This window comes from Oncorhynchus keta, chromosome 35 (assembly GCF_023373465.1).
Source record: "Oncorhynchus keta strain PuntledgeMale-10-30-2019 chromosome 35, Oket_V2, whole genome shotgun sequence".
NCBI classification, from domain to species: Eukaryota; Metazoa; Chordata; class Actinopteri; order Salmoniformes; family Salmonidae; genus Oncorhynchus; species Oncorhynchus keta.
This window is the reverse complement of record NC_068455.1, coordinates 55,780,658-55,804,608: the sequence shown is the minus strand read 5'-3', so window position 1 is coordinate 55,804,608 and position 23,951 is coordinate 55,780,658. Positions and strand designations below refer to the sequence as shown.

Genomic DNA, 23,951 nt, shown 5'->3' with positions numbered 1-23,951 from the left:
TAGAGCAGACGAGCAGAGGACGCACACTGTACATCTATGAATAGCCCATTATGACACGTGCAACAGTATTCCCATTATATTCAAAACAGAAGAGGGTATCATATTTGAAATTATTTTATTACCTGCAAATAAAACCAATGATCAAGCAAAATACTACTGTATGTAGCTGGGAAAACTACAGCAATACCCTTTCAACAGTGCATGGTCTTTCTAATCATGAGGTTGCCTATTGCAGCTCTGGCTAGTCTCAAAACTAAAAAGGCCACCTAAATTTGAAATAAAAAAGGCGGTGGTGTATAAGGCAACCAATAGCTAGCATGTAAGATACAACAGAGCAGGGTTGGACATTGTTCCACAGTAATAGTCCGAATCACTTCCAGGGATTTCAGTGAAAAACATGAAAATTAAGTCATGACTTGAAAATATAGAATGGAATTCTGGCTGCTTTAACAGAGCAATTCTCCCATCCCATAAAATGTCCAGGGGCAGGGTGTTTTCATCATCTAAACGCCCATTACTTTGGCTTTAAAATAACTTCCACACAAGTCAATCAGAACTCAACAGTTGATGTGTGCCACTGCTCAGTTGATCCTCAAAGTGACAGCATTTTACTTTATTAAAAAAAAAAAAAAAAAAAAAAAAAAAAATGGTATGATACACAATCATTATTGAATCACAAGATTAAAAAGGAGTAACTTGGTCAACATATGTTCAAACTTGATTAAAGTGACTACCTCCACGCTTAAACACACACGTCATGTGCTTACCGACCCTCGTATGGCCTTAATTGGTAGGGTCCGGACGATGCCAGCATCACAATATTTTTCCATGGCAAAAATGAAAACACAAACCATACAAAACCTGCTGTACGTACAGTATTGTACACTATAGCTCGGGAAAAAAAACAAATGTGACTCTGGATGCCTACAACTTAATGGATTTATGTTTCCGACATTTGTTTCCTTGCCACAATACTAACGAGTATCATGATACTGGTATCATCCCGGCCCTACTTATTGAGACATGATATGATTGCTAAAATAACCTTTGGATGAAAAAAGAAAGTAAATCGCATAATGCTCAGCAGATGTAAGCAAGTTGATGCGGCAGTCTTTTATGTGCTGCCTCGCCTCTCACAGTCACAGCACAACGGAAATGTACTACAGACAGCCTCTCCTCATTTCTCTCCCAATGAAGAGAAAGTCTAGCCTGGTCCCAGATCTGTGTGTGTGCGCTGTATAGTCAACTCCTATGATAAATGACCATAAATGTTGGCTTTACAACACAACCAGACTTGGGAACCATGCTAGAGGAATGTTCTACAGACATGTTCTACAGAGTCCTCCTTCTACAGAGATTTACGCTGGCGCTTCATAAAGGACATGGTGTAGTCCCCCGACGGTGTGCTCTTCTGCCTCTTCATCTGCACCTGTGACTGGGCGGTGAGCTGGAGCTTGATGGCGCTGGCGTTGACCTTGGGTGCAGACAGCAGCTCCTTCATGCCCTTCATCTTCTTGCTCTGGAAGGCCACCAGGGTATTCCCACTGGGGGAGGGCAGCTGCTGGAGAGGAGATGGCACCGGGCTGGACGACTTGGCCTTGCCGTCGGGGTCTCCACCGCGGAGCCCTGAAGAGCGACGCCGCGTCCCGCCCTCGCCACCTACTTTCTTAGCCTGGTTGGGTTGGGTTGGTGGTGGGACAGGGGTGGTGGGGGTGGACTGTGTTGGAGGGGAAGCTTGGTCTTCCAGTCTGGACTCACGCCTCGGGCCACGTCTCCGGCCTTCGCGAGGGTCCTCACTGGATTGGTCATCGTCCTCCTGGGGCTCAGGCTCTTTGGTGATGATGGACACCCTCTGACGGATCTGTGGATGATGTCCATACATTATTTATACACACAAAAGTATGTGGACACCCCTTCAAATGAGTGGATTTCGCTATTTCAGCCACCAGTTGCTGACAAGTATATAAAATAGGGCACACAGCCATGCAATCTCCATAGACAAACATTGGCAGTAGAATGGCCTTACTGAAGAGCTCAGAGACTGTCTACGTGGCACTGTCATAGGATGCCACCTCTTTCAGTTCGTCATATTTCTGCCCTGCTAGAGCTGCCCCGGTCAACTGTAAGTGCTGTTATTGTGAAGTGGAAACGTCTAGGAGCAACAACGGCTCAGCTGCGAAGTGGTAGGCCACACAAGCGCATAGAACGGGACCAAGTGCTGAAGCATGTAGAGCGTACAAATCGTCTGTACTTGGTTGCAACACTCACTATAGAGTTCCAAACTGCATCTGGAAGCAACGTCAGCACAATAACTGTTCGTCGGGAGATTCATGAAATGGGTTTCCATGGCTGAGCAGCCGTACACAAGTCTAAGATCACCATGCACAATGCCAAGCGTTAGCTGGAGTGGTGTAAAGCTCGCCGCCATTGGTCTCTCGGGGGGTTGGAAACACGTTCTCTGGAGTGATGCTTCACCACCTGGCTGTCCGATGGACGAATCTGGGTTTGGCCGATGCCAGGAGAACGCAGCAAAGAGGGTGTGGGGGGTCAACTCCATGATTTTGGAATGAGATGTTTGACGAGCTGGTGGCCACATACATTGTGTAATTTACATTGAACCCAATGTGAGGCAACATAATTAAAAGGCGCAAGATAATAATAATAACAACATTGTTTCAAAGAGATATACCACTACCATGTACAGCCAACGTTTGTGGAAAGACCAAGTTAGATTGATTGTATTATGAGTGGAACACTAGATCTCTTTAAAGTAAATGGGGAATGGTTTCGGATTTAAAATCCAGGTTTGTGTTATTTTACCTGTGGGTCAAAGCGACTGAGGGACTGGACCAGATAGGTGGCCCAGCCAACATGAAGGACAGGGGTGGGGCTTCCCTCCTCCCACTTACAGATGCCGTCATAGAAACGCAACAGGTGGGCAAAGCATTCTGGGTCCTGGAGGGCAGAGGCATGTATGGGCTGGCCCTGAGGGAGGGGGGTGGGGGTGTTACGGAGAAGAAAAAGGAAACCCTCAGAGAATAGCTTGAGAGGCAGTAGCTGCAATATTAAATATGATTGCCTCATTCTTTGACTTGAGATTAAAATGAGTAGGGGAAACATTCTATTCCATTCTCATGTAAATTTCCAATGGTGCCTTGGTGGCGAGTCATTACCTTCTCTCCTCCCTCGCTCCCTTCTCCGCTCTCGGCGGCTGCAGCCGTCTCCTTCAGCAGGGTGGGGATGACGTCGTTGGCAATGTCGAAAAACTCCTTGTAGATCTCTTCGTCCTCGCGGAAGTAGTTGTAGCTGAGACAGGTGAGAAATCACACCTTGTTCTAAACACACATTGAAAACGGGCAATTCACGATCACCAATACAATTGTTCTGTTATTTGTTTTCCACATAAGCAGGACAAGGGGTATTAAAGGGTGTGTGCACTTATAAAAACTGTTCTAGCCCGTCTTTTTGGTGGGAAAACAAAAACAGTGTAGCAAATACTCAAAAACGTAACGTTTTGTGTATGTTCTTTTTTGTCGTGACAGCGAACAGATGGAGCCGAGATTAAAGAACAATAGGTGAAACAGGAAAGGAAAGGCAGAGGGGGAAAGGGAAGGCGAAAGAGGAGGGACGGAATGCACTGACTGCTACACTGCTCTGGGCGTACCAGTCTCACACATGCTAGAGAAGACAGAGACGGGAGGGAATCAGCCCCTCGGATGTTCCCTGTGACCCGGCCGGTCCGACCTCTAAGAACTAGTGCCAAGGCTGGATGGTTGGGAGGAAGTTTCCTGTGATTGGATCGTTTTTAGTTAGACAAAATGCTACCCCTGGAAGACGTGCATGCATTAGGATCACTGAAATCATAAGAAAAAGAGAAGCGTTTCAAGCTATATAAAAGGTATATAACACCATAGAAAATTGAAAAACTGCCATGCAAAACCTCAAGCTAGAATAAAATCACAATTTCAGACAACTTGTTCCAGATTTGAGACGACAAACTAACACCATAAAGTACTGAGGAAGTGTTCAAAAACATTACCGCAAGGGATCTGCTGCCCTCTGCTGTCAGAAAGGTGAAACAGCAACTGATGTAAATCATCAATGCGTACCTCAGCCAGAGATGGTCAACAGGCTTTGTCTCAGCATCCATGCAGATTTCAATATAACTTATCATACCATATAAGGCATTATCATAACCACCTAACAAGGATTTTTAAATGAATGATGCTAAAGGTTATTTCTGTGGGTCAAACACACTTATTGCAATAAGAAAGACAGTTGACACAGAGCAGTAGTGTGTAAGATGCATAGAGATGGTAGCCAGACTAGCTGCTCCAGTAACGTACTCCTGCATGACCTGTGCAGCCTCGGCCCAGGCCCCCAAGGCCTCCCGGACCTCCCTGTGTCTGTAGTGGTAGCCGGCCAGGTACATGAAGGGGTAGATGTGCTCGTTGTTGTAGTACTTCTTAGCAGAGTTAACAGCCTAGAAACAAAATAAACACACTTTAAGCAAACAAATTCACAATGATGACATAAGTTAAGGAGTAAAAGCCACCCCCCAAAAAAAAAAAAGCAATTATTTAAGATCATGACATTTTGACAAAGTTATTTTTTTTACAAGAATATGTACAGCTCTCCACACACTCACTTTAAGGTGGATGGCGTAGGGGCTCTCTTTGCCAGGGATGGGCTCCTGGTCCTCCAAGTCTGCGAGGGTGCCCATGGCCATGGGGTATCTGTGGAACAGCAAGTGAAAAGATGGTTTATTTGACAGGATAAGAACCTGTTCACCACAGAAAATAATAATTCATTTGGATAAAACCATGAGACATTTTCACCGCAACAACTCAAAAAACTGATTGTTTTTCCAGATACTTTTTGAAATGTACCAAAAGGTATCACCTTTCCAGGTCTCCTCGCTCATACAGCAACCATAGAAGCCTCTGTGCACAAAAGATCAGAGAAAGAGAGAGAGAGAAAGAGAGAGAGATCAGAAAGAGGACATCACACAGAAGCACTGATCACAGTAAATATAAACTACAGTTCGGGCATGCTTGATGTCTTGGACTTTGATGATGCCGACAGGTGCAACTCCCCTTACAATATCAGGAAGTCCTATTCATTATATCACACATGCTTGTGCAGGGATTCCCTAACATTTTTGCGTCAGGGACCCCTTGGGCTCCAGAGTGGCCTAAGGCACTGCATCTTAGTGCTAGAGGCGTCACTACAGACACCCTGGTTCGAATCCAGGCTGTATCACAACCGGCCGTCATTGGGAGTCCCATAGTGCGGCGCACAATTGGTCCAGCATCGTCCGGGTTTGGCCGGTCTAGGCCGTCATTTTAAATAAGAATTTGTTCTTCACTGACTTGCCTCGTTAAATAAAGGTTACATTTATTTTCGAAATAAAATAATATCAGACCAATATCACTTTAAAAAACTTAAGAGTGCAATAAAAATAGCATACAAGCAGTTTTACAAGACTTCTGCAGTACATGACCGGAGTAATTAAGTCTCAGGCCCTGGGAAATAACATATTAAAGGCCCTCCTCTTGCATTCAGAGAGAACAGCAATTCTATACATTTTGCCTTGGGCAGAGAAAACATTTTTGCCATTTTAAGCTAATTTATTGCAATTCTACAAATTTTGACATGGGGCAGTATGCCATTTGCAGTTTTAAAGCTTCATTTAAAGCATTAATGTTCAAAACAAATATGAATTTACTAGATATACATATTTTGAGATCTGGCCATGGACCCCCTGACCCCACTTTGGGAACCCCTGTGCTAGTGTACATCTATTGTTAATATTGGTGGTGGTCTGACCTGCTGAAGTTGTAGCATCTCGGAGCTGTCAGTGTGCAGGTCCAGAGAGGGGTTGATGGCACACACCATGAAGGCCACTTCCATGTTCCTGTTACACTTCATATAGGAGCCCTTTAAGTACAGCCAGCTCTGGGGAAGGGGGGAGAGATGGGGGTTAGGGTTGAGAGGTGTTGTGTTTTACTCTGTGATTACAAATGCAAGGTGAGAGGAGTGTGTGTATAATGTTTCCGCGGGGGACGGAAGTATCGTTATCTTACTTACCCTCTCACCGACACCGGCAGCAACTGTCTGCCCCCTCCGGTCCTCGTTGCCCTTTCCGTGCCAGGTGACCTCTGCAGTCTCCTCTCCGTTCTTGCCAAAGATGACCCAGGCGTGGTCCTCGGACAGGGCCAGGTGCACGTCCCGCAGCCCCAGCACCTGGCATGCTGCCACCACTGCAAACGCCACCCCCGAGCTGTCCAGCTTTGTGCCTGTTCAAAATGACAAAAATATGATAGAATATTTGTAGCTTTACCCCCCTTTCAGACCAGTTGTCTGGTGTGAGGATGGACACACTGCAATGACACAGAAACAGGTTTATCCAAGAAATATAGCTACTGGGCCACAAATGCAATATAGCTAATCATCCAACATAGGAGACCGTATCAATATTATAGATCATATTCAATTAATGTAGTGGTACCCCCATATAACCCGTCCCTGCATCTAATGACCCCTACCAGTGATGAGACTGAAGAGGGACTGGATGTGGGCGCGGTCCTTAAAGTAGGAGCGGCTCAGGCTGTTCCAGATGACGTCAGATACTTTCTTCACCAGTTCCCTGCTGGACCCGCCAGCAGGCCTGCGGTACTGGGACAGATCCACAGCGCCCCGGATCTGGGCTGCGAAGCGCTCGTGCAGGGCCGATAGCATCCCTAACTCCACTGTAGGAAAGCAGGAGTTTGGGCAGTCTAGCTCCAGCGGCTCAAAGCGCACCCCCGGGACGTTAATTGGTATGACCCGGTTGACAGCCAGGAAGTGTTCTGCAAAGCCCAGGACCAATGAGAGAAGGGCTAGGTCTGGTTCAGATTTACGGAGCTCCGCTTCGAACAGGGAAACCACGCCACCAATCCCCTTCAGGGGAAAGTGCTTCTTCTGGGCTGAGTGTAGCCCCATGTTGACCCCTCTCCTCTGCCACAGCTCAGTCACTCACTTGGCCAGTGTGTCTTCTCTACTCTCAGCTGTAGTGATGTCACAGGGGCTGGATGAGAGTAATGTGGAAATCAATACCAGCACACACCTTAAAATCACTTGAGCTGTACTTTTCCTTAAAATGCAATGTGTTTTTTTTCTCACTATGGAGAAAATAGAATAGACTAGGTTGCCTTAGTGGGGCGTGACATTTATCCACTTACCCATTCATTATGCAAAATGTGTTTGAAAATGGTAAACTAATACGGGGAACAAATGTTGATATCTGATACAAAACTGGGTTAAGTTAAGAACAAGGTTTTCAATTAATAACAAATCCAGATTATTCTAGCTAACTAACTTCTCAAAGCGCAATTAGTGCATTCATATTTCTATGACCTGGAGCATGCGCACAAGTTAGAGCATGTTTAGCGACATGGTTCTGTGCAAGCTTCAGGTGACACCAGCGGTTTGAAAAGTTTGTAAATATACTTCCCTGTTGATATATTGTCTCACATTACTACCACCGAAAGGACCAACCGCACAGACAACCGGTGAAGTACATTCAAATATAATTGTACTCAACATTCTGGCTTGTAGAGGTCGCGAGAGTAAACCTTCCTGATTCTTGCGCCTTAAGAGGTATCATTTGGTTATCACTACGACAACGGCTTCCAGGAACAACAATAATATTTACATCTTAGTTATTCATAAAATGAATTAAATGTTACATTGGTCACTTTAATTATGTTTAAATACTGTTTTACCCATTTCATGCGTATATATTGTTTTCTAGTCCACCCTATTCAACTATTGCTGTGCATATTATTCTGACCACGTCCTTCAGATGACGATACTAACGTTATATATTCTTTGCACCCCATTATTTTTATTTCTACTTTGCACATTCTTCCATTGCAAATCTACCAGTGTTTTACTTGCTATGTTGTATTTACTTTGCCACCATGGCCTTTTTTGCCTTTACCTCCCTTATCTCACCTCATTTGCTCACATCGTATATATAGACTTGTTTCTACTGTATTATTGACTGTTTGTTTTACTCCACTGCTTTGCTTTATCTTGGCCAGGTCGCAATTGTAAATGAGAACTTGTTCTCAACTTGCCTACCTGGTTAAATAAAGGTTAAATAAATAAATATTCTATCCACACACGGTCCATCATGTCTCTCCATCCAATCACACAGACAGATGTGTATTGTTAGCAATTGCTGCACTATTGGAGCAAGGAACACACACAATAACATTTGCTAGACATGTGTATGAGACCAATAAAATGTCATTTGATTTCTGCCTTGGCGAAGACTTTAATGCAATTCAACGTCGGGTTTCCAGGTAACTAACTACAGTAGCTAGGTAGGTTAGATAGTTTACTGAAACTGAACGGTTACAACAACCCACACAGGACCGGAAAATTAAAAACATGTAACGTTAGCTAGCTTATTATTGAGATTAATTTCTAGTCAACACCAAACATGCAGGTGGAGGCAATACATTGAAGCTAAAACGGGCAGCTACAAATATGCAAATATGCTATGGCTATGCTAGCAGTAATCATGCCAACATGAAAAACTTGTGTATTTTAATCTCCTTAAACATGACCAAACTCATAGCCCGTTCATTAAAATGTACAAATAAACCTTATACGCACCAGTTTGTTGAAAGCTGCACCCACATGTTTGTGCTTTGCCGCGCAGTGCTATGACTGTGTTGGTCTGTTCAAATCCGTCAGAACTCGAAGATTTGGCGCGCTTGCTTAATCTTACATTGTAAGTCGCGCTCAATGCAATATTCGTTCAGAGTATCCGTAGATCTACGAAGCTGCACGCTCAGTTTGAACAACCCCCCTTGTTTCTGTGTTAGTGCTATCAAAGATTGTGGATAAACTGACAATATATACGTCTCTCTCCGCCCTAACAATGGAGTCGTTGTCCACGGCACCGCGGGTTGTCTAGTTCCCACGTAATCCCTTTTTTGGATTGGTGGACACATCTCATTATTGTAATCCTTTTTGAATATTCGAAAAGGGTTGACGACGTCAACCGCCTGTATTTTATTCAATGGAGAGAGATGTCTTTTATATATATATATATATAAATATATATTTTTTTTTTTTAACTTTTGTGAGTAATGTTTACTGTAAATGTGTATTCTTTATTTCACTTTTGTTTATCTATTTCACTTGCTTTGGCAATGTAAACATCTGTTTCCCATGCCAATAAAGCCCCATACATTGAAATTGAGTGAGTTGCTTTGCTTCTAGCCTCATGTCATGAATACCCATAGCAATCTCAGATAAAACGTTTTTTTTTTCTCTCAAAGTTACCGTAATGTCACATGTCCTACCTATCAGTACACTACAAACAAATCATGTATAATTACATTTCTATTCAATCAAATAAATGTCACCTAGGAAGTAAGCCATTCATGTTTGTTGTTGTTGACCTAAGTCGACTTCTTCTTGGCCTCCATACAAAAACTCATTGCTTGGTGTGCGAAACAACGAAAATACGCCACCTGTTGGATGGAGACAGATGCTCTGCCGAGTTGGGTCTCTTCCTCTCTGGTGCTGTCCAGAATATGTCCCATAGAGCATGATAGAGGCATCTAGTTGCCAAAAAATGCCGTTTTACCATGGGAGCACCATTTATTTTTTTATTAACCTTTATTTAACTAGGCAAGTCAGTTAAGAACAAATTCTTATTTACAATGACGGCCAAGGAGGGGTTACGACAGATTTGACCTTGTCAGCTTGGGAATTCAATCTCGCAATTTTTCGTTACTGGCCCAAAGCTCTAACCACGAGGCTACCTGCAACCATTGAGGGGCTTCCACCATTTTAAAGTAGTCAACTGGGTGGGAATTCCTATGGGTTGTAACCTCTATAGAGCACCACGGTGGAGATGTCAAATCCTAGCGGCCAAAACAGGGAAATGTTTTAAATAATTTTTCAACAATTTTTCCCAAAGGGCATTTTAGAAACTGGATTTTAGGTTGTGTTTCGTGCAGGCTGACTCTGGGGTGACGTTTTGATAACAATGTAAATCTCTCTCGGACAAGGTGATTTATCAATATAAATCGGCTCTATTTACCCTTGATGTGAAAATACTAATTAGCATCAAAGTAGACATGCAAAACCACAAATCCCTGCACTTCATCTCTAACAGAAGTCTTCGCTGACAGGTATTGTGTCAATTTAAAACTTGCACAAGACAGTTCACAGAATTGAAAGCAATGTATACAATTGATTACTACATTTAGCTAACAGATAATTCATCCAGGGATTCTTACAATGGCCTCGATTCGGCTGTCTTGTAGTTCTTTATGATAGGCTAATTAGCGTTTCATTTTAGGGGGTAAATACAGGCTAATATATTGATAAGCCACCTTGCCTTAAAGAGATTTACACGTTATCAAAACGTCACGACAGGGTAAGCCTACATGAAACACAGCCCTTATTTTAAGTGTTTCTAAAGTCCCCTATTGGAAAAAAAGTAATGGTGGAAAAACAATTGAAACAATTTACCTGTTTGACCGCTCGGTATTATGACTGTTATACTATTATACTGTGGTACTCTATGAAGCTGTCATAACGGCACAGATATAAAGACGAGTCCTATATCTAGCTCTATGCCACGTCCCTAACCTTAACCCGTACCATTTTACATTTCAACTTCAATGGGGGGGTAGGGACGTCCCAAGGATTCCAGCTAGCAAATACATTGAATTGTATCGAACTTCCTTATCTACTGAACAGATGCATTTATGGAGATGTAGTTCAACATTGCACCATTGTTGCCAAAACATCATAATAAGGTTCACCGGCAGAGGGCAACGTTATAACGAGATACTGATACATTGTTACAAAATGGGAAAGTCTAGCGATAAACATTACATAATGAAAAAGAGCCCCCCGTGTGAAATGGAATGGTCTCGCAAAGCTATGTTTTGTTGGACATAATAGGCCTAACATGTTTCAATGAATTGTTTTTATATTATTGTTTGTAGAAAGATTGATCATAACACATGCATATACTGGGCTTCTTTTTTTATTATAGCCTAAGTATTTTATAGGCCTATTTACATTCTCAAAGCAGAAAAAAATAGGGCAATGTTTGCAATAATAAAATGTGGTAGGTATTTTGCCATAAATAAGCTATGCATAAACATTGCATTCGATAAGTATTCAGACCCATTTACTTTTTTCACATTTTGTTATGTTACAGCCTTATTCTAAAATTGATTAAATTGTCCCCCCCCTCAATCTACAGACAATGCCATATAATGACAAAGCAAAAACAGGATTAGAAATATTTGCAAATGTATTTAAAAAAAAATCTTAAATATCACATTTATATAAGTATTCAGACCCCTTGACTTTTTCCACATTTTGTTACGTTACAGCCTTATTCTAAAATGTATTACATTGTTGTTTTCCCTCATCAATACCCGATAATGACAAATAAAAAACAGAAATATCACATTTAAACAAGTATTCAGACCCTTTGCTCAGAACTTTGTTGAAGCACCTTTTGCAGCGATTACAGCCTCAAGTCTATTTGGGTATAACGCTACAAGCTTGGCACACCTGTATTTGGGGAGTTGTCAGGTTGGATGGGGAGCGTTGCTGCACAGCTATTTTCTGGTCTCTCCAGAGATGTTCGATCAGATTAAAGGCCGGGATCTGGCTGGGCCACTCCAGGACAGAGAGACTTGTCCCGAAGCTACTCCTGCATTGTCTTGACTGTGTGCTTAAGGTTGTTGTCCTGTTGGTAGGTGAACCTTCACCCCAGCCTGATGTCCTGAGCGCTCTGGAGCAGGTTTTCATCAAGGATCTCTCTGTACTTTGCTCTGTTTATCTTTCCCTCAATCCTAACTAGCCTCCCAGTCCTTGCCACTGAAGAACAACCCCACAGAATGATGCTGCCACCATGCTTCACCGTAGATGTGACGCTTGGCATTCAGGCCAAAGAGTTCAGTCTTGGTTTCATCAGACCAGAGAATCTTGTTTCTCATGGTCTGAGAGTCCTTTATGTGCCTTTTGGCAAACTGCAAGTGCGCTGTCATGTGCCTTTTACTGAGGACTGGCTTCCTTCTGGCCACTCTACCATAAATGCCTGATTGGGGGAGTTCTGCAGCGATGGTTGTCCTTCTGGAAGGTTCTACCACCTCCACAGAGGAACTCTGGAGCTCTGTCCAGAGTTTCTCTGTGGACAGAACCCGAGTGACCATTGGATTCTTGGTCACTGTGGACAGTACCCGAGTGAACATCGGGTTCTTGGTCACCTCCCTGACCAAGGCCCTTCTCCCTCGATTGCTCAGTTTGGCCGGTCGGCCAGCTCTAGGAAGAGTCTTAGTGATTCCAGACTTCTTCCATTTATGAATGATGGAGGCCACTGTGTTCTTAGGGACCTTCAATGCTGCAGAAATGTTTTGGTACCCCTCCCCGAGATCTGTGCCTCGACACAATCCTGTCTCAGAGCTCTACGGACAATTCCTTCTACCTCATGGCCTGGTCTTTGCTTGAACACTGCTTGCACTGTCAACTGTGGGACCTTATATAGACAAGTGTGTGATTTTCCAAATCATGTCCAGTCAATTGAATTTACCACATGTAGACTCCAATCAAGTTGTAGAAACATCTCAAGGGTGATCAATGGAAACAGGATGCACTTTGAGCTCAATTTCGAGTCACATAGCAAAGGGTCTGAATACTTATGGAAATAAGGTATTTGTTTTTAATTGTTTATGCATTTGCAAAAATGTTAAATCTGTTTTCGGTTTGTCATTATGGGCTATTGTGTGTAGAGTAAGGGACAACATTAATTTCATCCATTTTAGAATAAGACTAACGTAACAAAATGTGCAAAGTCAAGGGGTCTGAATACTTTCTGAATGCACAGTAGGCTATGCCGCATTCACGTGCTAGTGGGAACTAGGAAACTCTGGAATTTCCCAAATTGCTAACTGGTTGAATAACTGAACCAGAATCTGGGTGAATAGGAGATTTCCCCTTTAAGCCCAGGAAGCACACATTCAACTTGTTACTCACCAGCTTTTTAAGCATAATAATGTCAAAATACATTCAGTACTTACCAAAGAATGGAGTTTCACTGAGAAAGTTGTCAGTATTGCCCTCACGGCCGGTATGTACTTCCAAAAAAGGTCTAAGTAAAAAGGTACATGCAAGTATTGTTTTTGACCAAGTGCACATTCACCAAATCCACTTCTTCTGTACCAATAAAAATCAGTCATTACTGCCAAGCATAGGTCGGCTGATCGAAAGGTAATTGATTTTATCTGGAGAGGAAGAGGCAAAGCGAGAGGTTGCACTCTAGCCATAATCTATCCAAAATAAGCCCAAATGCGTTTCGCCTGCCTTTGGGACAACGACTCCCATTGTTAGGACGGAGACATGAGCATCTTGTTATTATATACAGATCTGTTTTATCACCTACAACAGTGTACTACAGAGGAGGTTGGTGGCACCTTAATTGGGGAGGGCAGGCTCGTGGTAAGAGTTGGAGTGAAATGGTATCAAATACATAAAACACATGGTTCCAACTTTGTATTTAGACCCTTTTTGGAATTACCTACAGGCAGTAATGATGATAGTTGCTCAATGAAACTCAATTTTTTTGATAAGTAGGCTACCTAACATATTTTGACATTACTAAGCTTGAAAAGCTGGTGAATAGCAAATTGAACAGCTACTTCTCGGGCTTAAAGGAGAATCGCCATATTCAACGTCTCTGGTTCAGTTTATAACTACAACTAGTTAAGGTTCCAACCTTGAATATGTGGACATCTATAAGTACCTAGGTGTCTGGCTAGACTGCAAACTCTCCTTCCAGACTCACATCAAACATCTCCAATCAAAAATCAAATCCAGAGTCGGCTTTCTATTCCGCAACAAAGCCTCCTTCACTCACGCTGCCAAGCTTACCCTAGTAAAACTGACTATCCTACCGATCCTCGACTTCGGCGATGTCATCTACAAAATGGCTTCCAACACTCTACTCAGCAAACTGGATGCAGTCTATCACAGTGCCATCCGTTTTGTCACTAAAGCACCTTATACCACCCACCACTGCGACTTGTATGCTCTAGTCGGCTGGCCCTCACTACATATTCGTCGCCAGACCCACTGGCTCCAGGTCATTTACAAGTCCATGCTAGGTAAAGCTCCGCCTTATCTCAGTTCACTGGTCACGATGGCAACACCCATCCGTAGCACGCGCTCCAGCAGGTGTATCTCACTGATCATCCCTAAAGCCAACACCTCATTTGGCCGCCTTTCGTTCCAGTACTCTGCTGCCTGTGACTGGAACGAATTGTGCAAAATCGCTGAAGTTGGAGACTTTATCTCCCTCACCAACTTCAAACATCAGCTATCCGAGCAGCTAACCGATCGCTGCAGCTGTACATAGTCTATAGGTAAATAGCTCACCCTTTTTCACCTACCTCATTCCCATACTGTTTTTATACTGTTTTTATTTATTTACTTTTCTGCTCTTTTGCACACCAATATCTCTACCTGTACATGCCCATCTGATCATTTATCACTCCAGTGTTAATCTGCAAAATTGTATTATTCGCCTACCTCCTCATGCCTTTTGCACACATTGTATATAGACTGCCCATTTTTTTTCTACTGTGTTATTGACTTGCTAATTGTTTACTCCATGTGTAACTCTGTGTTGTCTGTTCACACTGCTATGCTTTATCTTGGCCAGGTCGCAGCTGCAAATGAGAACTTGTTCTCAACTAGCCTACCTGGTTAAATAAAGGTGAAATAAAAAAAAAAAAAAAAAAAAAGTCGAACATTTCCGAGTTTCCTAGTTCCGAGTAGCGTTCCGAGTAGAACGCGGCATATAACGTGCTGTTGCCTTGAAACGCAATGAGATAATGTTGGGTATTGCCCTTTAAAGAGCCAATGGCAAATATCAATCTCGGGTATATTCATTCGCCAAACAGTTTGTAACTAAAACTAGAGTTTCTATTGGACAGTTTTAGGTCGGTCCCTCCCCGTATCGTTCCGTTTTGCAACAGAATTGGCGGAATGAATACACTCCTTGTTTTGCTCTCTCGATCAGTCCTCAACCATACAGTGCCCTCCATCCACACAGTGCTTGGTACATGCGCGTGAAGGTGCACAGGCTCAGTGACACTGCGTCCAGGTCTTGGGGAATACGAGGCAAGTTGGAAGAAGACATTTTAAGGACAGCAATAATACACAACAAATTCTCGCCGCCACCGTGCAGAATTTTTTGTTAATTATAGTAAAATGGCAGATCCAATGACCCAGTCCGCCCAGATATCATCGTCGCAGGGGCTGGCCGATGGACAAAACTCTGTTGCGGCCAAAGACTCAAAAATGTCCGGTAAGAGAAAGCTGTACCTAATTCAACGGAAACGTTGAAATGGTCAACATAGACATTGTGTTTTAAACTTTCAGTAACACAGGTGCTTTGAGATAAAGTATCCCGTTGCTTTAATGGCAGACCGTCAAAACCACGGTATTTTTAGGTCGGTAAAAGGAACGTAAATGAAAATAGTTGCACTTATTTTGTTCTTTTGTTATGCAGACTTATATTGGCCTCTTCCCTGTAGAGACTTTAAATGGTGAAGTTGTTGAAGAGGGACAAGTGCAGCCTTGTAAGCCGATATGAGGCAATTTTCTTCATTGTGGGCGTTAAAAGGGTGTTAGCCTAAATGCTCTATTAGAAATTCTGCTCGACCAGTAAGCACCCACCGCCCGTTATGGAATCGAACCATATTACACTGGCGAGAAATTGTTCAAAAACACAGATAGTTGGCTTGAGAAACACGCACCACGATTGGATGGAACACTAAACCAGTCTCCCGCTGGTTGCAAGGCTTCGGGGGGCTGTCTTTTGTGAGCTTTGTCAACGTTCCCTCCAACCTCTAATTTGACCTAACTTTTTATTTAGTATCAGACAAGGGAACAGAACATGGTGACACATTTTACTCCCTAGTTGGCCGCGGTGAAATGGCTTCATGTTGCGGCGACGGTAATCTGCACTGCAGATGCATTGTTACTGGGAAACGGCAAATGAAGGGAGGACCTCCAAATCGTATCGGCATTGGTAAACAAACCCATGCGAGGAGATTAGTGTTTCACAGTCCAATCCCTCTCATTCGTTACAATGATGCATTTATTCTATGGTCTGTTTAAAAAAAAATGTTTTATCTTAAAATGTGTAGCCTACTGTAGGCTTTTATGGCGTGTTCTAAACAACGAGAACCCGGGAAATCTCTGACTTCCTACTAAAGCGCGTTCACTTATCGGAGATTTCCGAGTATTTAGTTGTTTTGAACTCGGCATGACACCATGTCTTGTTTTGATGTCATGTATATGCCAATAAAGCAAACATTCGCTAGTTATCTAACCAACAACTGTAACGATGTATTTGAGACACGTTCAAATGTATTTTATGTTTTAAATAAACATTCAGACTAAATATAGTTTGCATGTCAACGGTCTAAGCCAACCGTCTTTTTTGACCCATAGTTGCGCACTCGCCGTATTTTTTTCTGGCACTGAGCAAATTTCACGTCTGATTAATTTGAACGTTGAATGTTTACTGTGAACACTGAGGGTGTACCCGCGTTAAGTTACAGTTTTAAGTGGCCAAGAAGGCTACTGTGGCTATTTGATCGTAATGGGGGCCTACCAGATTGGTCTACAATGGAGAAAATGTATCCCATAACATTAACATGGAAATAGCTGTTCTATCATTCAGCCAATGTGTGGTATTCAATGTAGGCCTACATTTCATGAGATTTAAAAAAAACACGTGCAGGTCTTGACAGTAACCTGTTTATCCCCTTGTCCTTTAGACAAGGAGGTGACTGAACATATTGTTGTGTTTGCTGCAAGAAACCATTTTACAAAATAAAATGCAATATTCCCATACCATTATTACAGAAAATCAGACAAATTATACTACCGTACCTTATTCAAGCCAGTCTCAAAATACATCACTGTCCCTTTAAGACAAAACCAATCTCTTTACCTGACACGCTTTTCAAAGATGTCTAGAAATGTACATGTTTTTTTGCTTTTGTAGGGAGCAATCACTCCCCTATTGCTGACTACAAAAGATCTATAACTGGGCTAAGAACTCATTAACTGGCAAAGGATATGAATAAAATGTGCACACGTGGCTACATGCATCTCTCGCTTTGATCTCAAAATAAGCGCATCTACTCATGACCACTCATGCTGTAAACACAGTCCAGTTCAAAGTAAACGGTACAGATCCATACATGGCAATGGTATTTTTGCATATAGGCATCCTGCAGCTGTGATTGGTTATGCCACACCGGTCTGAATAGAGTACGGGCTGACTTGTGTGTCATTGTAATATGCCGATGCGTTCTGCCTACATCAAAATCTCTTGCATAGTTTGTTTTGTTTGGGTATGTTGCATTGAAAGTGACTTGCATTGATTCGATCGCAATTGCCACAGTGAAGGGAAACGTTGATAGTGTTAACAGGGAAAATTCTAGAACATTGGTCACCAACCTTTTCTGAGTCGATCACTTTCTGAGTCAAATTGCTAGCCGAGATCTACTGCTCAGATTTTTTTTTTAACATGACTTAAAAAATGTAAGCCTATGCAACATTAACCAATTAAAAACAGTACTGTAGCAATGAAGTTTGTGCAGTAAGCTATAGGCCCAATACATTAGCACCGCATTTTGGCTTTGCTTGAATTGCCCTGTCATTGCATTGTTGTTTGGGCCATTTAAAAAATATATATTTCAAAATTTGAGTTAGGCTATATGATCACACTGATAATACATCGGTTGTTGTATTACTTTTGAGGGAGGCACAGCTGACATTTAAATAATTCGCTTTTTTATTTCACTGGGCTGATGGTGCCTGCATCTGATGGTCAGTTTCAGAGGAAGGAGGGAGCAGCAGACTGAGGGTCCGCCTCTCACTGTCCCACCACTCTCACTTTCCTCCACAGAAACTGACCAAAAAGGGACACCTTCCAACTGATGGCGAATCTCGATTTGCACCTCATTGTTTCTGCCTCATGCACTTGATTTGCTCCCCCTGGCCCAGTGGGAAGGCAGAGTTTGTTCCTTCAGACACATGAAATGGTTAAAAATGGCAACAGTGTGCCTACCCAGCACGCAGGGCAGCTGAATCCGGTGCACCTACTGCTAACAGCCCAGACTAATGATGGGGGGAGGCTTTATCTTGAGTTTTTTACAGAAATGTTTGGTAATCGACTAGGAATGCCTTGGAAATCGACCAGTCGATCACGACCGACCGCTTGGTGACCACTGCTCCGAACTTAACCCAACTTTCTAATCTCGTGCTTCTCTCCAGCGGGCTGATATTTCTCTTGCGCGGCAGTCCTGGGGGAGCTACGCGGCCATCTTGGGCTACTGTGCACCCTAGAGTGAACGTTGCCATCTAGGCCCATATGATGGCAACAAATGGACACTCTTGCCTCTGCAACGATCTTCAAACTGACAGCTTATTTGGTCATTAGGGAGGGGCATTTCAAATCGATTGAATTTATCTATTCAGCTAACCATGGCTTAAAAGCATCCGTTAATAACAAACCTCATTTTAAATCTAGTTTACTGTATATAATTTAAAAGGAATGCTGAAAAGAGTATACAGCTCCCATTGCAAATTGGGAATGCTTTCTGTGATTTGTATTAGACTGAATACCAGTTGCATTGTCTCAGTGGTTATGTTACAACAAAGGTATTTCTAACCAATACATGTTTCCACTGGGAGAATGACAATGAATTTGATTCTGTTTTGAAAGTGTAACTAAGGTTTTGAACAATTCTCCCAAGAAATTGGCATTGACCTTTTGCATTTGTCTGAAGTAAATCCTTCAAAGCAAATGTTCACATGTTCTTTCATTTCACCCCAGTCATGCGGAACAGTCCCTTGCTGACTTATCGGTGCCATTTTTCTCCTCACCTCGGCTGTATGATCAGGCAATGATGACACCAAAGATGTCACTGGACCCTTGCCGCCACTGTCATACAGTATCAGATGTCACATGGCTGTGTTAACAAAGCACCCAGTCGAGAGGAATCCAAATGGAACTATATAAATCTACTGAATCCAGCAGAGTTTTCAGCTGAATGGAATAGGACCCAGACCAGTGTAGTGCTGTGTTATTCATTGGGTCTTTTACTTTGGTGTCATACCATCTGTTGCCTTTACTTTGGTATCATACCATCTGTTGGTGCCCAGTGTTGCACCAGACTGCTCGACCACTGGTTAGTCTCTCTTAGGCCTAGTACTTCCTTCTCAACACATTTGAGTGGCATTTGTTGCACTGCCCACTAAGGAAGTGACCTGAGAGATCGTAAGGCTCAAGATATCTAGCGTCTAAAGTTGCATTGAGTCTGATTGTCAAGGGTTGTTAAGTTCATGAAAAGCATCCCCTATTCTTTTCATGTCTCTTTGACAAGGTGATTGTGCAAGCTCTGTCAATGGAACCGTTTATCTACGACAGCAGGCAGAAGGCCATAGGTCTACTCTTTTAAACTGTGTACAGAAGAATTCACGTTCCAATGAATTCTGAATGAGAAATTATATTCATGGTTTCAAACCTGCAATTGTTTGAGTCGGTGCTATATTTCATTTCTTCCTGCACTGCCAGTAAAACCAAAGCAACTTTTGGAGAAACATTATTCAATCTCATCGATAATGTCATTTTACCGGCCTTTATCAATGCTAAACCCAGTGCTCCACTGGCTCTCCGGTTTCATAGGCTATGCACATTTGATTGCGTTTCTGCACCTGTTTTCAATTAGAATGACGCTCAAGGTCAGACACAAGGATGAGGTTTATGCTTAGTTTGACAGACACGTTCATTTCCAAATGACACTAAATATACAGTAGTGACTTGGGAGTCCTTTGGACTTGTGATCTAATCAGGTGAAATCCTGTATTTCCCTGAGTAGGGATTCAACATGCTGCTGGTTTTACCTGGAGAGCGATTAAAGTACAGCTGCATGCTGAGGAATGATCTGGAATCTAGTCCTATGCAGATATGGCCGAAGTTTATGTGAGAGAGTCCGGAGAGAACATGGGGTACTTTCGGCTCCCTTTCCCTCTGTGCCATTCTTGTTCTATCTCTGCTACTCATTTTCTCCCTCTCTCTGGGAGACTGCTGCTCTGCTCGGCGCAGGCCATATAATCTCTAAGGTCAGTGAATCGGGCTGAGGCAGCAAACTGACCCCCGTGGGGGATTTGAGTGTCATGTCTTGGCTCTCCTCGGGAAGGGACAGAAATGCCTGGCGTGACTGGGATGCCATGTTAGGGCCTCCTCCAGCTCCGTATCATCGGCCCTCTGGGGCATAGTCCTACATCCAGATCTAGTAGTTGAGTAAAGGGCTGTGTAGTGCCAAAGCAGGTTCTCTTCATACTCAGGTCAGCTGCCCATGATAGATTTGTCACACAGCTGGAGGTGTTGGAAACATGAGCTATATGAAGCCATGTTTAAACCTTGTCTAGAGCCATGGTCCCAGTCTGTAATAAAAGGCACTCTTTTTGTTGCCTTGTTTCTCTTGCATAGATCATCTTAGATAAGTGACATTTTGAGGATGGCTTTTCTGTGGACGCTTCGGTCTGAAGTGGTTCTTGCAATTGGTTTCAGGCCATTTGGAAATGTCAGCGAAAGAAGAAGAAGAATGTTGACTCATCTCTGATCGTGGGAAAGAATGAAGGTGTGTCATAGGGAGGATCAACGTGTCTGGGCGAGTCTTTTTAACAGAGGACTGCTATACAGCAAGAGCTCGCCAACCTGCTCAGCCAGTCTGATGAGATTTCCGGTTGGGCGACCATATTGCTTCTTGATCATCCAGCTCATGAACTTTACATACCGTCCCACTCACGGCTGAGAAAATTCTCCGGAAAGTCTCCCCTCGGTGTTCCCGAACCGTGGCATGTGTGAGACAGAAAGAGCAAAGCCGTGCACTTCTTGTTAGTTTGATATGAATGGAAGCTGTTTGATGATAATGGTGCTCTACAAAGGCTGTTCTTGTTCTTCAAGATCACATGAGATTCAGAAGTGAGGCAGAAAATTTGATCACTCTCTGCATAATTGCCATCAAGTGAGTGCAGTGTTGCTGCTTGGTTGGCATCGGGTGTCGTAAACCATGGGAGAAATATGTGCACATTGCAAATAAATTGCATGGAAAATGCCATATAATTAATTGCCTGTTATAAAATGCATTGTCTGAAGCATCGTTGTTATTTGTGTGTAGTAAAATAGAGTTTGTGTTTGTCATAGTTTGTTGTTGGTCATATCTATGTTATTGTCTTCTCTTTGCCTGCCTAGGAAAAGTTAAGTGCATGGTTCTTAATTGATTATAGGTGTTTATTGGTAGTAGATTTGTGGACGCTAACAGTTGCATGGGGTGAGAAAGAGTATATTAGTCGTTTTTTCACTGTAGCGTCTGACAAGTTTATAGAGCATATTGTACAGTTCTATGGTTGCATAGTGGAAGCCCCACCAGGCATCCAGTTAATCAATGTGTTTTTGTTAATGTTTAAAATTGGGCAGGGTGGGTACGGGTTGTTATGGAGATGGGAGTTATTTTCTGCCACTGTAGGATGTTCATTATTCTGTCCTTTTTATTTTTTCAGATTCCTTTCTTTCCTCTTCGCCTGTATCTCTCATTCAGTCTCCGCAAGGCAAGTGTATGGTTCTCTTACGGTGCTCGCCTGCTGTCCTCTGTCCTCCCTCTCCCTTTATCTCTCTTTCTCTGTCCTTTTCTCTTGCTCGGCTGCCACTGTAATGCCTTCCATCCCTCTCTCGAGTGCCCCTCTCCTCCTCTAGGCCAGACCAGACCAAGAACTTCATACTAGAGGCCTGCAAAGAAACCTGCTCCCTATCATCCCCCCCACTCCGCAATCTTCAACCCACCCCCACCCCGCTCCTTCCCTCTAGAAGCCCTGTAACGTCATCCCATCTGTTTCCTATGCTGCTGACCCTCTGCTGCCTGCACTAATTGCAATTTAGCAGGGCAGCGTGGCCCATCCCTCTTTCAACAGTGTCTGACAGTTGGAATTTTTTAAAACCCCCCAACTGGAGGCAAGAAATACTCTATTAATAGCAGCGAAATGGCTAACCCCATAGCCTCTGACTGACACCAATGGTGCATGTCGAGGGAGAATCACTGTTTTTATGGGGAGTTTGAGATCAGGCTCAAAAACGGTTTAATCTCTGTCGCCAGAGGAAAAATCTCTTCGGGCATACATGTAATGTACCCAACCTAGGTACCATATTGTCTACAGTATATAGGCTAGACACAGCCGGATACGTGATGGTGATTAATCCACAGGTCTAATTGCTATGTACAGTAAATGAGTAAGCCATCTATTGATGGTGTCGTGCTACAGTACGTTGATTACCAGTGGAATGTATTGACATTCCCAATTGGAATAGAGCCGTTTCCAATGGAATAGATTGGAATAAATAGGCATCAAACACTTGAAAAGGGTGACCTAGAGTAGCGTTATATACTCAAACAAGCAATCCAGTGTAGAAGAGCAGAGCATGTTTCAAATTAGTTTAGTCGTTCCCCCAAGCTCTCGTACTCTCCTCCAAAAGCAACCTGCTTTATGTTTTTACCCCATCAGAAAACTGAACAAGACCTAGAAATCAAAGATGTGGGGGAAAAAACACATCTCCACTCCCCACAGTCTCACAGCAAGCTGATCCATTTCCAGTCTTTACTTTCTGCTCTGTCACATTATTTAGGTCAACGGCACTGTAGGTCCAAGATAATCCCAAGATTGCCACTTATTTTAAGAAAGCAGAGAGAAGTTCAAGATCACTTTGTGTGCGGGAGGAGCTAAAACTCTAAAAATGGATCAGGTTGGCTGTCCCAGGGGACCCTAGCTGTCCTTGGATAGATTGGCCCCTTCCCTCCAGGCCTTAGGCCCTATCTCTAGAATCCCCCCTCCCCATCAATCCCGCCCCAGTACCATCACCGGCACGGAAGGATGAGAAGCACTGTGAAGGGATCCACTCCACTCACTGCTCTATGCCTTCTCCAGGCCGGGGTCTGAACCCTGGACCCTGGCTGCCCACTGTCCCACCACCTCTGCTTATGGCTTCTTAAGCTTTTTTGCATGTGACCTCTGCTGGAGCCAAAAAGTAGGTTTTATTTTATGGTTTCATTGTTTAGATTGAGTCCTTTTGATTTTCTCTCTTGATTTGGCTTTTTAGGGGTTTCTTTTCTACAACACAATTTTGTAGTATTTATAATAATACAGTGTTTATTTAGGCCTTGGAAGTAACCTAAAGAATGGATAGTATAGAGATTATTAAACCCCCCGACTAGACGGGCAGTAACTGAAAATCTATCCTATGTCGTGCTAGGATATTCACACAGTCAAACAGTGAGCTAATCACACAGTGAGGGAGATGGGCCTTGGGACCTATTCCCTCCATCACTAATTGGATATGACAGGGCTGTACCCAATGGAATTTGATCTCTTATCATTCTGTGATTCCTCTGCAGCAAAAATATTTGGCTGGATTCAGACTTGTTTTTGAGAATGCTTAACAATAACAGATTGTTAGGCCTACCACCACGGGATTTGATGCACAAGTGGAATGTGACTTAGAGGCGCAATATCCTCTTGCCTTGAAGTGCATATGTAACATGCAGTTCTGATCCTTATAAAGATATCTAGCTTTTGCTTGACTAGAGGCAAACGTGCATCCGTGCTAAGATGGAATCCTTCATGGAATTACTGGAAGATTGTCTTATCAAGTAAGCAATTTGACTCCTTCCCATAGTGTCAAAATGATTGAGGTGATTGAGACTTTCTCATCGAGAAGAAGCACATCCCTTTTAAGTTGCCTTTCTAGGCATATTGTGAGATGTTGGTTGGCCTGTGCCAAT

The 23,951-nt window shown here is 43.1% G+C and overlaps 2 protein-coding genes across 10 annotated transcripts in view; one reads left to right on the top strand and one right to left on the bottom strand.

The window, feature by feature from the left end:
• Positions 1-98: 98 nt before the first annotated feature.
• LOC118368658 (menin-like) lies at positions 99-10,565 on the bottom strand. 4 transcript variants are annotated; one of them, XM_035752946.2, is made up of 10 exons: positions 10,543-10,565; positions 6,549-7,069; positions 6,091-6,299; positions 5,830-5,958; positions 4,903-4,943; positions 4,649-4,736; positions 4,347-4,483; positions 3,174-3,306; positions 2,821-2,985; positions 99-1,861 (listed from the first exon to the last, which is right to left on the bottom strand). In XM_035752946.2, the coding sequence occupies exons 2-10, from the start codon at positions 6,982-6,984 to the stop codon at positions 1,349-1,351; spliced, it is 1,851 nt and encodes a 616-aa protein (XP_035608839.1). In that variant the 5' UTR covers positions 6,985-7,069; positions 10,543-10,565; the 3' UTR covers positions 99-1,348. The 4 variants fall into 4 exon arrangements, with proteins under 4 accessions (XP_035608839.1, XP_035608837.1, XP_035608836.1 ...); XM_035752944.2 differs by lacking the exon at positions 10,543-10,565 and adding an exon at positions 9,426-10,514; XM_035752943.2 differs by lacking the exon at positions 10,543-10,565 and adding an exon at positions 9,534-10,513.
• A 4,504-nt stretch (positions 10,566-15,069) lies between these two features.
• LOC118368655 (reticulon-3-B-like) overlaps positions 15,070-23,951 on the top strand; it is a 32,721-nt gene continuing 23,839 nt past the window's right edge. Inside the window, exons 1-2 of one of the 6 annotated variants that reach the window (XM_035752936.2) lie at positions 15,070-15,400; positions 21,682-21,729. In XM_035752936.2, the coding sequence (XP_035608829.1) occupies positions 15,304-15,400; positions 21,682-21,729 (145 nt within the window). In that variant the 5' untranslated portion in view covers positions 15,070-15,303. Of the gene's footprint in view, positions 15,401-15,848; positions 16,127-21,681; positions 21,730-23,951 lie in introns of those variants that run through there. The other 5 variants (XM_035752937.2, XM_052497137.1, XM_035752938.2 and 2 more) reach the window with 5 other exon arrangements.